The 15,000-nt window shown below is 36.5% G+C and overlaps 2 protein-coding genes across 3 annotated transcripts in view; one reads left to right on the top strand and one right to left on the bottom strand.

The window, feature by feature from the left end:
• Window positions 1-15,000, top strand: part of LOC136845814 (patched domain-containing protein 3-like) — a 170,901-nt gene that overhangs the window by 148,202 nt on the left and 7,699 nt on the right. Inside the window, exon 1 of one of the 2 annotated variants that reach the window (XM_067116180.1) lies at window positions 13,630-13,810. The exons of the other annotated variant lie outside the window; for it this stretch is intronic. The gene's annotated coding sequence lies outside the window, so the exon portion shown is untranslated. Of the gene's footprint in view, window positions 1-13,629; window positions 13,811-15,000 lie in introns of those variants that run through there. 2 annotated transcript variants of the gene reach the window in all.
• LOC136845504 (cyclic AMP-inducible protein BP74-like) lies at window positions 10,899-13,635 on the bottom strand. The gene is made up of 3 exons (XM_067115682.1): window positions 13,566-13,635; window positions 12,126-12,806; window positions 10,899-11,242 (listed from the first exon to the last, which is right to left on the bottom strand). Exons 1-3 carry the CDS (start codon window positions 13,633-13,635, stop codon window positions 10,899-10,901), a joined length of 1,095 nt encoding a protein of 364 aa, XP_066971783.1.

Here is a 15,000-nt window from a genome sequence, read left to right on the forward strand (position 1 = left end):
GTTAGACACTGTGACCACCTCTCTCTCTCTCTCTCTCTCTCTCTCTCTCTCTTTCGGGGAGTTCCTTGCTCTGTTTGTCTGTAATTTTGCCTCTCTGCCTTGGCCCTTGGGGAGTTCTCGACACTTTCTCTTCCTCTCTTTCGTTGCTTGACATTGATAGGTTTATAACAACAAACCCTTTATATATATATATATATATACAGTATATATATATATATATATATATATATATATATATATATATATATATAAATATATAAAATACAGTATATATATATATATTATACACACATATGTATATATATATATTATATACATATATTATACATATATATATATATATATATATATAATATGTATAATTTATGTATTAATTGTTTGTTGTTATCTATATCTATATATATATATATATATATATATATATATATATATATATATATATATATATATTATATATCCCTCTCTCACTATATATAAATATATATAGTATATATATAATATATATATTATATATATATCTAAATTTCAGTCAACACTTCCAATATTTTGTTTAGTAATTCTTCCCGTCCTCAATGCTGACGACTTCAGTGGACAAATGAAAACTACCACTATATTGCTAATTTTATTAATTAAAAAACCAACAGCTGTTTCAGCCATTAACTTATGGATTTTTTTAGGACTTTAGGACTTTAGGACACCAATGTGTGTGAGGTACGGCCAAAGACTAACTGAAGAGAAAGAACCTAAAATGAAAACTTAAGTCAAATTAATAGCGCAGGAGAAGGAAGATCAACAATTTTCACAGGCAAGGTTGTTATACCATTAATACTCTGATTCCTGAAAGAGACCAAAAATCCGAAGTCACTCTTAGCTCGCTATTAACGGTCTTTCACACCTCCTCCGAATTTAACTTCGATGGCCCCAGCTTCCTCGCATCTCCTGAGGGTGACAGTGTTTCTCATCACATGAGCGGATGTCAGGTGGCTGTAAGCGTTGATGTCCACGTCTCTGAGACGATTAGGCTTCTCCACATCCATCCAGGATGTATATACCTTTCTAGGCTTTATTTACGTCTTTCTTGACATAGCAATCTTTTGTTTTCGTCACCTGCTAGTGCATATGAAGCATCTACAGATTGCTGATGACATTTTCGATATTTTTTATTACTTCACAGGATTCTCAGGGCTAAAGTCTTCAAGGAACAAACAAACACTATTGCCATGTTATTCAATTTATTAATTCCACAACCGACAGTTATTTCAGCCATTATCTATGGCCTTCTTCAGGGCTTCACTAGATCTAGAATGGAACCATACTCCAATATATAGGCAGCTACAACCAAAAATAGTAATGGGGAGCATTGTTGCCTTGGGGGATACCAGAAGTTTGGGATCAGCGTGGTTTGCAGAATTAAATTAGAATGAGGCGCAAAAAGCCTCCAAGTATAACTTGTGTTGAACGCTTGATCTTCTGCAGACTTTTGTGTCTCTATGGAGTGTGAGGACTGAAGGAGAAACAGCTTGACATTTGAAAATGATTAATCTTCATTTGTCTGAACTGTAAGATTAATGTTAAATTTTCATTTATGGTTCTTGTTTTTCAACCAGGTTTTGGCTGTAGGCTACTCGCCTATGCATTGGAGCATGCCATTGGTGATATAGTGTAGCCCTAAAAAAGACTGTAAGTTAATGGCTGAAACAGCTGTCAGCTTTGAAATGAATATCTGAACAGCATTGTAGAAATTCTTGTGTGTCCCTTGAAAGTTTCAACCTTGAGATCTTGAGGAAGTTATAAAAAAATGTAGTAAGAAACCTTGTAATTAAATGCCGTGCGTGTATTAGCATTTGGCAAAACTCTCTCTCTCTCTCTCTCTCTCTCTCTCTCTCTCTCTCTCTCTCTCTCTCTCTCTCTCTATATATATACATATATATATATATATATATATATATATATATATATATATATATATATATATATATATATATATATATATATATATATATACATATATATATAAGTGTGTGTGTGTGTGAGAGCTTATAAATATGAAAAGTGAATAAGAGAGAGAATAGAAGATAAGAGAACAAGAACTTCCTGCAAGAGAGAGAGAGAGAGAGAGAGAGAGAGAGAGAGAGAGAGAGGAGAGAGAGATTGGAATTTCTCACAGTGGCTCTGGACGATCGACATAAATTCATAAATAAATTGACATAAAATTGTATGAATATATCATAACCATATATCTAGATTCAGATGACCTTGCGAGACGTTAAAGATTAAAATGTACTAGAAATGGACTCGGCTACACCGAATAAAAATGATAAGATGAACTCACAAGAGAACATTCTTCAGAACGATGGAGCAATAATTGAAATTTTTTGTTGTTGTCGTTGTGTAGCAATTTTACCTTCGCTAACTATTAAAGCTTTTTTTTTTCTTTGGACCACCAAGGATTTGCTTGATTTAATATAACGTTAACCTTTTCAAAATTAATCAATTCGCAGAAGGAACTGATTCGATACGCGATTATTCTCTTAAGAACACGCACCATCATTTGTAAAATGCCATTCATAAGGAAATTTCATTGAGAAAAGGGGGAAAAAGCAAAAGTCAAGAGCTAAACTTTAGCTGAAACTGATCTGTGAAGCTAAGCAGCTAAATGCAGAAAGCGCTTTAGATAATGGATGGCCTGTCATTTTTTCCTGCTATAATTGATGCTTGGATGAGGTTGTGGAATCCAGTTTTTGTTGAGTGCTTGCAAATGCTATGCGGTGCTCTAAAAGTGGAAAGCAAGAGGTCATAATAGTCATGTATCTTCGATTATTCTCCGGCTAAATGATTTTCTACCTGATTTTTTGGGCGCTTGTTTTTCAGTCCCCTGACGGCAAGGTTGAATCACATTATCGGGTTTAGTAAAACAATTCAAGAAACTATTTCAGTAAGAAAGGGAGCCTTAAATCTAACAAAAACGAAGTCTCATAAAAAAAACTAAGTTGCACATGTATGAGAAACTAAGCCTTATATCTATCAAAAACCAAGCTTTATTCTAATCGAAAACAAACACAAATTTCATGTATCCGTTTGCTTAAAAAAAATGAAGTTGGGCAGCTAAAGTATTTAATGATTAAAGCATCCGCTAAGATTAAAATCCAAACATTTGTAATCTCTCTCTCTCTCTCTCTCTCTCTCTCTCTCTCTCTCTCTCTCTCTCTCTCTCTCTCTCTCTCTCTCTCTATCTCTCTTTGTGGGATTTTAGGTCAATTTAGATCGCATTGCAAGGTAAGAATTTGAAGCCTTCCTAATTCCAGCAATCAGTTTTACCTTTTGTAAAATTAGGCGTTCAGAATGGTAAATTTGGGTCAAATAATGCTGATTCACACAAAGCAAAACTTCATTTAGTATTAAGGGCGCTGGGAAAAACGAGAAAATGAGATCCAGAACGTAATTCATGCCTACAACAACAATATTTATAGTTACAAGGAAAATAGATCAAGACAACAGTCAGTCTCATTTCAATACGTGTCTGAAAATACAGTTCCTTAATCACAGTTCTTAAACCATATCATATCCGGCTAAGATATTTGCCTAAAAATAAATTGTCAGTTCCAGATGATTTACTTAATAGCAGTCGAGAACAAATTGAATTTGCTGAAGCTAAATTATTTTTGGCTAAAATTGCGCCATGCACAATATTTCTTGACACAGGTGGTCTCCAAAAACGTTATGGACCCACATGCACACATGCAGTATATATATGCATATAAATATATACATAGATATGTATGTTTACGAGTATATATAACTTGCAAGATTTTCGCTCCTGGCGAGATGAAGTTTATTAATAGACGAGGCAGTGAGAAGACCGGAATCATCTTTTCAGTTTTCTGTAAAAGAAAACTATTGAGATGGCTATTTGTCTGTCCGTCCGCACTTTTTCTGTCCGCCCTCAGATCTTAAAAATTACTGAGGCTAGAGGGCTTCAAATTAGCATGTTGATCATCTACTCTCCAATCATCAAACATGCCAAATTGCAGCTCTCTAGCCTCATAAGTTTTGATTTAATTTAAGGTTAAAGTTAGCCATGATCTTGCGTCTGGCACCTCTATAGATGCCAACAACACAGGCCACCATTGGACCGTGGCTGAAAATGTCATGGGCCGCGGCTGAGAGTTTCATGAGCCGTGGCTGAGAGTTTCATACAGCATTATACGCTGTACAGAAAACTCGATTACGCCGATGAAACTACGGCACATTTTTTTACTTGTTAGTTTTCTGTAAAAGAAAACTATTGAGCCGGCTTTTGTCTGTCCGTCCGCACTTTTTTCTGTCCGCACTTCTTCTGTCGGCCCTCAGATCTTAAAAACTACTGAGACTAAAGGGCTGCATATTGGTATGTTGATCATCCACCCTCCAATCATCAAAATACCAAATTGCAGCCCTCTAGCCTCAGTAGTTTTTACTTAATGTAATGTTAAATTTATTCATAAACGTGCTTCTGGCAACGATATAGTGTAGGCCACCACCGAGCCATGGTTAAAGTTTCATGGGCCGCGGTTCTTGCAGCATTATAGCGAAACCACTTAAAGATAGATCTATTTTCGGTGGCCTTGACTATACGCTGTACCGGCTGTACAGAAAACTCAATTGCGCCGAAGAAACTTCGGCGCATTTTTTACTTTTTTTTTTTATCTACACCAGTGTCTCGGGAATCCCTTCCTGTCACCAGGACGCCAAGAAATCAATTTGTACAATCTTTAAAAACGTGCTTAATTAGCTATTAATTATTAGTTACACCATACAAAAGTCGTTCAGCTAGACTGTTGTATTATGTGAATAAATATCTTATAAATATTAACTATTAAATCACTTTTTTAAGTTTGTACAAATTTATTTCATTGTAGTCTTGATGATGCGAAGGGATTCCCCGAATATTGGTGCAAATAAACAGAAGAAATTATTTTCAGTCTTCTCGCTGCCCTGCTTATCATTATATATAAATATATATATATATATATATATATATATATATATATATATATATATATATATATATATATATATATATATAATATGTGTGTGTGTATATATTAGGTTTTCCAGTTTTTCCGTCTAGCGATAAGTTAGATACTTTGAGGATAAACCTCTTGGAATAGTTGGAGGACTTGCTAAATACAGTATTGGTACATTGCTTTTCTCAGATGCATTCTTAATCGTTAAGGACATCCACCAAAATCTCATAGTGATACAACGTTAATGAATAATACAGCCATACTCCCTGCAATAGAAAACTTTCAAGTAGAAGGGAAATCTTTCAGAAATCAAGCCAGCTGAAGCAAAATGGTGATCTGCGTGAAAACGGGGTACAAACAGAGAAAGTCGACTGAATCATTTGATTCAAAGTATTATGAAGAACTTTTGGTAAAAGCGCAGAAGAGCTGTGCATGCTGTTTCCATTGATTGTGGCCTGCTTAAAAGATCTACGACTTGCTTCAACAATACATCCTAACGTTAACCATGAGTAGCAGAACGACGTATGAGAAATTATTACCGAAATTTTAAATTGCGAGTATCATTATTTATTACTAGCTGACAACCTGGCGCAGCCTGGGAAAACTCTGAATGATAAATGCTAAACTCTCTCTCTCTCTCTCTCTCTCTCTCTCTCTCTCTCTCTCTCTCTCTCTCTCTCTCTCTCACTTTTCCCTCTTTCTCCTCCCCTAACAACGCCTCTACTCTCTCTCTCTCTCACTTTTCCCTCTTTCTCCTCCCTAACAACGCCTCTACTCTCTCTCTCTCTCACTTTTCCCTCTTTCTCCTCCCTAACAACGCTCTCTCTCTCTCTCTCTCTCTCTCTCTCTCTCTCTCTCTCTCTCTCTCTCTCTCTCTCTCTCTCTTTTCCCTCATTCTTCTCCCTAACACTCCCTCTACTCTCTCTCTCTCTCTCGCTCTCTCCCTCTCTCGCTCTCTCCCTCTCTTTTTCTCTCCAACCCTCCCTGACTCTTTCCCTCTTTCTTCTCCATAATGGCCCCTCTACTCTCTCTCTCTCTCTCTCTCTCTCTCTCTCTCTCTCTCTCTCTCTCTCTCTCAACCATCCCTGTCTCTTTCCCTCTTTCTTCTCCCTAACACCCCTTCTGCGCTCTCTCTCTCTCTCTCTCTCTCTCTCTCTCTCTCTCTCTCTCTCTCTCTCTGTTTCTTTCCCTCTTTCTTCTCCAACTCTCTCTTTCTCTCTCAACCCTCCTGTCTCTTTCCCCCTTTCTTCTCCATGTAACACCCCTCTACTCTCTCTCTCTCTCTCTCTCTCCCTCTCTCTCACTTCCTCTCCCTCTCATTCTCTCTCTCTCTGTCACCCCCTTCCCAACCCCCACCCCCTTTGGTGCCACTGGTGTCTTACCCCCACAGTATTCTTTTCCAGACAGTAAGTCGTATTCCGAAATCGGGTACGACAAATTCGTAAAGTCATTAAGTCTACGGGAATAACCAGCCCCGTTTCACTGGCAGAACCAACCCCGTTTTAGGGAAGCCCTTCCAACCCCACCCCCTTTGTTGTCCTCTGGTGCTAGTGATGTCTTATGCCCACACTGCTCTTTCCGAGATAGTAAGTCATATGTATACCAAGTTTGGTTGAAATTGCTCAATGCGTTTCAGAGTGTATGTGGAACATACACATACACACGTACACACATACATACATCCATTTTTATATACATAGATCACACAAAGCTTATCTTTGAGAGGATACTGAACTAGTACCTACTGTGTTGGATTATGTAATACGTATATATAGGAATAAAACTATAAGATTGCAATGACTTTGCAAGTACTGTGTAATTGTGTCGCACATCCTCTTTGAAATATATCACAGGATGAGGACGCGGGATGAGCAGATTGCCGTAACGTAATAGCCATATATTACGTAATATGTGCCATACTTACGCTGGTTTTTGAGTTACCGCATAGTCATTTTGTAGCCCTTCTCAGATTTTTTTTTCTTTTAGTTATAAAACAGTTTTGAGGCCAGCAACTTAATCTCAGCCAGTCAGTTCAACAGTGACAAAGAATCTGATAATCCAATTAAGTTTTTGCAACAAGAATTTTTAAAAGTATTACCTTTAAATCAACCCATTGATTTTGATTTAATTTCTTGAAAGGTTCTGATATGTATTTGGTGCCATAAAAAACGCCCTCGAAGACTTACTACGCACTTGTTCATGTTTGTACCATCAGCAAGTCTACTAATTTGCGACGCCTTTCTGTGTCTCTACACACATACAATGGCACCTCTAATAATTTCTTACCCTCTTTTCCTCTAGGATCAAAATTGCCGGAGAAACCTGTTGTTTAGAAGCCCACCTCAGCTGGGGCTTACATCATAACACTGGTCAGGTTCTAGAGAACGATAAGTCATAAGGGTTATTTTGCGGTGCCTCTAACAAGTCGATATCAGCAGTTGCGGTGATGATGATACTATCATCATTACTTCAGCTGATGTTATGCAAAGCCCTCTCTGAATATCAAAAGCTATTTTCAAAAAGAGGTAATGTATGGTTACCAAAATGTGCGGGGTTGTTGCTAACGAGGATACGATCAAATGAAGTACACCATTCAGAGATCTGTTCATCTTCGCTCTGGAAAAAATCGCCAAAAGACAAATATACGACAGAGAACTATTTGCAAAGTAAGTGTTGGAAATAAATGATCTATCTATATCACGTAGACTCCAGCTGGTGAGTTCGTGTGGATTCTAGGACGTGATGTAACTACAAGTAAATTTTTACAAGAATACAAACCTCAGTGCCTTGGGGGCCCAATTGCAAGATACCCAACAGATCTGATGAGCTTTGACTGATTAGTGAAATTTTGTTCCTTTCTGTAAAATTGGATCCAAAAACATTTGTTTTTTTTTAAACTCCAGCGTCGTGGAAAGTTAAGTTTAGGAATCAAGAATGAAGAAAAAGATATCAATGATTATTTTAAAAAATGAACAGAAGTTTCCTCGGCGCAATTGAGTTTTCTGTATGAGCCGCGGCCCATGAAGCTTTCAGCCACGCCCCGGTGGGGTCTATCCTATAGCGTTGCCAGACGCACGATTTGGCTAAATTTAACCTTAAATAAAATTAAAACTACTAAGGCTAGAGGGCTGCAATTTGGCATGTTTGATGATTGGAGGGCGGATGATCAACGTACCAATTCGCAGCCCTCTAGCCTCAGTAGTTTTTAAGATCTGAGGGCGGACAGAAAAAGTGCGGACGGACAGACAAATCCGGCACAACAGTTTTCTTTTACAGAAAAATAAAATGTAATGATAAAAAGGTTTTGAAGTTATTGATGGTTAGCTACAAGTCCCGAAAGAAATTTACGACTCTTCCTCGAAAATGACCTCAAGTAAATTACTATAATGAACTTAAGTAGGTGTTTTCAGCCTCCGAAAATACGTTGGAATCCCTACAAAATGAATTACGAACCCTCATTTAAGCCATGATAAAGCTATTAACAGCTGTCCATTACCATTCGCTGTGTATTCCAAATTTCCAGCGTGTGCAGATGCTCTGCTTGGCTTCATCTTTCACGACTAATTTTAGCTGGAGAATATCTGATGTTTTAGGAGGTGTTCCACTCTCTCCGGGACTTAGTTACTAACTCTAAGAATAGCATATACCACAATCATTACTTTAGTGTTTTGTGGTTCTTAATCACGATGCTTTTGGTGCTCAGGAAGTTAATAACAGTCTACAAGACACGCAAAAATGTTTTGGAAGGAAACACTTTGCCACCAATAATGACTGAAAGTGTTTTTGTTGTAGTCATCACTTTGCGAGTGTTTTTGTTGTAGTCATCACTTCCAACACTTTCAAAACACACCGGAAGATTTTGTTATGTTTCATCACTAGAAATTATTTATTTAGTTTTTTGCATTCTTATATACGTGAATCTAAATTTTTTTTCTCATTAATGGAAAGAATCTGCCGAAATCTGTTCTGAATAAAGTAGGAAAAAATGAACAAATATTTTAAAGGCTTTTTCTTCTGAGTCAACGCAATGAGTAAATTATTTTGTTTATCTGCACGCTTACCTGCCTGGATAAGCTCTGGTAATCTCTAATTGTCGCAAATTTAGTTTTAGATATAACCGTCTACCAGAATTCTGTATAGATGCTTGAATAATCATCAATTGTAGATTTATGTCTATATTATACTTTGCTGAGTATTTAAATTTTTTTTTATTTTGCATATTCCTTTACATTTCAGTTAAACTTTATTTTATGTGGGAGCATAATTAAAAGTAGTGAAAGAGAATACTAACGACTTCCACACTTGCTGTTAAGACCGACTGAAGCACGCTACGTAATTCGTGCAGATATCTTGATTGCAAATTCTAAAAGGAACAGGGCAAAACTGCACAATCGGGGGAATATAGTACGCCCTGTTCTATAAGTAGAGCCTGTGCCAGCATATGGCAGGTTAAATCTAACATAAGCATCCATAAACGAGGTAAAATATGATAAGATGGAATCACTCAATCTCCGTTTTCCATGGCTGTATAACGGAATCACTCTACTTAAGGTTAAAAAACTTTTGTGAAGAAATAAGGGTATTTCTTATCTGTACCTAAATCGATATTCTCATATCCCAGATTTCGATTACATTTAACATGTAAAGTCAACTTCTAAAATGAAAAATCATCCAGCGATCACATCACCAATCGACCATTCACTGTTTGACAAGAAAAGGAACCCACATCATAATGAAGTTGGAAGTTGATATAATTTTTACCGAAATCTCCTCATGTTGGGAGGGCTGTGTCGTCTCTCCTGTCACAATCGCCCCTCTAACCAGACACCAGTTCGCTTCGCATTCTTTTACGTCGCACTAGTATGATGCCTGTATATCATCAGATGCCAATTACTGTCGTGTCGTTTCGACTTGTTATTCATAGTGTTTTAAAAGTAAACTAGTTGTTGGTAGAATGCCATACGAAAGGACCTGTAAGGATCAAAACTCTGACCAAAGAACTTAGACTAGTGCCTCGTTAGTTCTGACCACACTTTTCATATAAATCTGACCACTGTCGAGACAGCAAATAAAGAATTTTTCTGTTGAGCTAACTTGGACCAAAAAGAATGTTCCTCGTACTACAACTCGGACCAAAAGATTTTTTGACTGAAAACAATTCGGACCAACAAGAATTTTGCTGTCAAGACACCTCAGAATAACACATACTAAATGTCTATATAACCTGTATCCAGACATTATTGCTATGCTGCTATTATTGCTATACTGCTATACCCGAACTCAGGAAACATTTACACTCCTAGAGTGACATTTACATTGTTCCTCAGAAAAACATTATATGATATAAGTTTGCTGGTTGCTTCGCAGGAAAAAAAATTTACAGATAAAAATCATAGTACATTTTTTTTTACAGTTGTTTCTCCCAGGTAGTTTTTTTCTATTTGTAGAACTGAACTGAAGGCCACATTTTTCTCGTTCACAGAACTTTTGCCGTGGAAATTATATGACTGATAATCTACTAATTAACACAGTTTAACATCTTTACTGATAATTAATTCTACTGATTATAGGAAAGCATATGATCAGTCCAGCAAAAGGATTAAGTTAGTTTAATTAAAGGCACGTGTTGTATCTCTCATGCTAATGAAATATTTTGGAAATTGATAATCTAATTTTATTGGAAATTAACAAACATGACGTTAATCTAGTGAAAAATTACCACCCTTTTCTCTGAGGTGTGACTATGTCATTCCCTGAAGAAAGTAATCGAACACTAATAATAGTCAAAAATATTTTGCGGCTTTTTATTTACTATATATATCTAGACTTTTTTTTTACAACCATTTTGAGTACTCACTTGTTAGTCTAAGTTGTATAAGAGGACATTTTTTGTTAGCCCAAGTGGTCTTTATACAAAATTTCTTGTTGACCCAAGTTGTCTTTATACAAAATTTCTTGCTGGCCCAAGTTGTCTTTATACAAAATTTCTTGTTGACCCAAGTTGTCTTTATACAAAATTTCTTGTCTGCCCAAGTTGTCGTTATACAAAATTTCTTGTTGACCCAAGTTGTCTTTATACAAAATTTCTTGTTGACCCAAGTTGTCTTTATACAAAATTTCTTGTTGACCCAAGTTGTCTTTATACAAAATTTCTTGTTGACCCAAGTTGTCTTTATACAAAATTTCTTGTCTGCCCAAGTTGTCTTTATACAAAATTTCTTGTTGACCCAAGTTGTCTTTATACAAAATTTTTGTTGACCAAGTTGTCTTTAAGTACAAAATTTCTTGTTGACCCAAGTTGTCTTTATACAAAATTTCTTGTTGACTTTATAAAAATTTTTGTTGACTTTATACAAAAATTTCTTGTTGACCCAAATTGTCAACAAAATTTCTTGTGGTCTTTATACAAAATTTCTTGTTGACAAAATTTCTTGTTGGCCCAAGTTCTCTTTATACAAAATTTCTTGTTGACCCAAGTTGTCTTTATACAAAATTTCTTGCTGGCCCAAGTTGTCTTTATACAAAATTTCTTGTTGACCCAAGTTGTCTTTATACAAAATTTCTTGTCTGCCCAAGTTGTCTTTATACAAAATTTCTTGTTGACCCAAGTTGTCTTTATACAAAATTTCTTGTTGACCCAAGTTGTCTTTATACAAAATTTCTTGTTGTTGTCTTTATACAAAATTTTTGTTGACCCTTTATACAAAATTTCTTGGTCTTTATACAAAATTTCTTGTCGGCCCAAGTTCTCTTTATAAAAAATTTCTTGTCGGCCCAAGTTGTCTTTATACAAAATTTCTTGTTGACCCAAGTTGTCTTTATACAAAATTTCTTGTTGGCCCAAGTTGTCTTTATACAAAATTTCTTGTTGACCCAAGTTGTCTTCATACAAAATTTCTTGTCTGCCCAAGTTGTCTTTATACAAAATTTCTTGTTGACCCAAGTTGTCTTTATACAAAATTTCTTGGCGGCCCAAGTTGTCTTTATACAAAATTTTTTGTTGACCCAAGTGGTCTCTATACAAAATTTCTTGTCGGCCCAAGTTCTCTTTATAAAAAACTTCTTGTCTTTATACAAAATTTCTTGTTGACCAAGTTGTCTTTATACAAAATTTCTTGCCCCAAGTTGTCTTTATATGACCCAAGTTGTCTTTAATTTCTTGTCGGCTCAAGTTGTCTTTATATAATATTTGCTGGTTCAAGTTGTCTTCGCATAAAACTTGCTGCTGGTCCAAGTTGTCTTTACAAAAAATTTCCTCTTGCTCAAAGATATCTTGACACAAAACGTCTTGTTGGTCCAAATTGTTTTCATACGAAATTTCTTGTTGGTCCAAGTTGCCTTCACACAAAATTTCTTGTTGGTCCAAGTTGTCTTTACACAAAATTTCTTGTTGGTCCAATTTGTCTTCACACAAAATTTCTTGTTGGTCCAAGTTGTCTTCACACAAAATTTCTTTTTGGTCCAAGTTGTCTTCACAAAAAATTTCTTGTTGGTCCAAGTTGTCTTCACACAAAATTTCTTGTTGGTCCAAATAGTCTTCACACAAAATTTCTCGTTGCTCCAAGTAATTTTCACACAAAATTTCTTGTTGATCCAAGTTGTCTTTACACAAAATTTCATGTTGACCCAAGTAGTCTTCACACAAAATTTCTTGTTGGTCCAAGTTGTCTTCACACAAAATTTCTTGTTGGTCCAAGTTGTCTTTATACAAAATTTTTTGTTGGTCCAAGTTGTCTAAACACAAAATTTCTTGTTGATCTAAGTTGTCTTCACACAAAATTTCTTGTTGATCTAAGTTGTCTTCTCACAAAATTTCTTGTTGGTCCAAGTAGTCTTCGCACAAGATTTCTTGTTGATCCAAGTTGTCTTCACACAAAATTTCTTGTTGATCCAAATTATCTTCACACAAAATTTCTAGTTGATCCAAGTAGTCTTCACACAAAATTTCTTGTTGGTCCAAGCTGTCTTCACACAAAATTTCTTGTTGATCCAAGCAGTCTTTGCACAAAATTTCTTGTTGGTCCAAGATGTCTTCGCACAAAAACTTCTTGTTTTTGGTCACATCAGTTTATACTCCCACAATGATTTACGTCACCGGAACATCGCCTGCGCTACAGTCCCAACCCCCCAGTCCTACATACGTGCCTAGCAAACCCCCCACCCAGGATGTTGAGGTTATACAAGCAGTTACTTAACCCTTCCCCCAACGCCCTCGCCCCCGACCCACCCACCCCACAGACCTCAGTGACACTTAAAAAACCCACATTGCCATCTCGTCCTGAATAACTGATCAATTTTTATCGATCTAAAAGTATACAGGGAAGGAGAGACTATAAAAGGCATTAAGGAAGATGGAGAAACACAAAGACATCAAATCCTACCACACAGAAAACGAAGGATTTGACACTGAAGAGGGATTATTTACTAGTGGCGGATGCAAACCTGATAACGTAGACGGTCTGATCAGAGGTGTCATCAACGGGATTTCTCTCTCTCGCTCTCTCTCTCTCTCTCTCTCTCTCTCTCTCTCTCTCTCTCTCTCTCTCTCTCGTTTTTTACGTGTTCTCTGGACCTCTGCGGCCATGCGCTCCTCGAGAGGAGCCGAGTGGGCAACGGTGGTAATGTGCATCCACGAGGTTAGTCTGCAATGGTAGCGTGAACTGGAAGGGTGGAACTTCCCCTTAAGAGGTCTGGTAACGTTTGCTGTTCGAGACATATCTGTCACAGCTGGATTTAACAGCGAGGACTCGACTTTCTTTCTGGATAAGCTGCCTCACGGGAAACATTACGTCTTAGTGGTAAAGGTGTGTACGCTGTACTATGTATCTTTCTTTGGAATTCTCTCTCGCTACAAACAAAATTTTTTTGGATGAGACGATTTCATATACCTTTAGTTATATTTATTGTTTAATATAAAAGTCGAGAAGAATAAAGATCAAAAGTTTGTTTTTCACTCTCAGAAGAAAACCAGAAGGAAAAATAAAAAAATCCCAGCTCTAAGTTCCATTTTGCTGAGGCGAGAAAATTGACCTTAAGATCATCACTCGGAATTTCCGAAACGCGCAGACTCGGTTAGGAAATCTCCTTTTTACAGTTGTAGTACATGGGAGGCTCCGATGAAAACTTTAGCAAAATATTTTAGTATTATTATGTGACAGCCAAATTTCTTTTTGATTTGTTGTTTAATTTGAAATACTGATTTAACCCTTCGTTTCTATTTTTATTGTTTTTTATTTACGATATTCACCAGAACCTAGAATAATGTACGAGAAAGCGATCATTGTGCGTTTAGTCCTCTTTGATTATGGTGGTTGTATTTGAGAATTATTCTCCAAAATGTCTTATCTAACACAATAAAGCAGTTCAGTTTGAGGGGGTTTTGGATTTCCAATAGTTATTGAGCATTTAATCAACCGACTAAATTTTTATCGTTTTACTGCATTTGATAGTGTGAAAACATATGCAAAACATTAACTAGATCTCTACTTAAGGGATCGTTGAAATCTGAGTCCTGTTACATAATACTGTAACAAATCATTGAAATGAGGTTGGCACCCGGCAACCAAGTCGGAACCTTGGAAAGTAGTTTTCTAAGAAGTGCATTTCCAAGAATATGGTTATCACTTGAGCAATAAGTTGAGCGTCGCACTCGCCTCATTTCTGATTGGCTCCCGTGGTAAAAAAACCATCCGGTCAGCCTCTTCGGATCTATGCCAAACCTGACAAGCAAGAAAAAGCTTAAGAAAAAAGGACTCAGTTGAACCAGTAGTGGTTTGCGTGTCCAGAATATTGAGGGTTTTAAGATGAGTGTAGCGTTTTTTTCATCTGCGTGTTATCTTCCAAATCATTAACAGATAAACAGATGTTTCTTGGATGACAGAATAGACAATATGGGATAAGATCTTACGAGAAAAAGTGCCTCCTAAAATAGATGAGCGACCTTTCACTCAGTACTACATATTCTTAGACTTAACAATACTATGCTAACTAACGT

The sequence above is a fragment of the Macrobrachium rosenbergii genome, chromosome 14, assembly GCF_040412425.1.
Source record: "Macrobrachium rosenbergii isolate ZJJX-2024 chromosome 14, ASM4041242v1, whole genome shotgun sequence".
NCBI lineage: Eukaryota > Metazoa > Arthropoda > Malacostraca > Decapoda > Palaemonidae > Macrobrachium > Macrobrachium rosenbergii.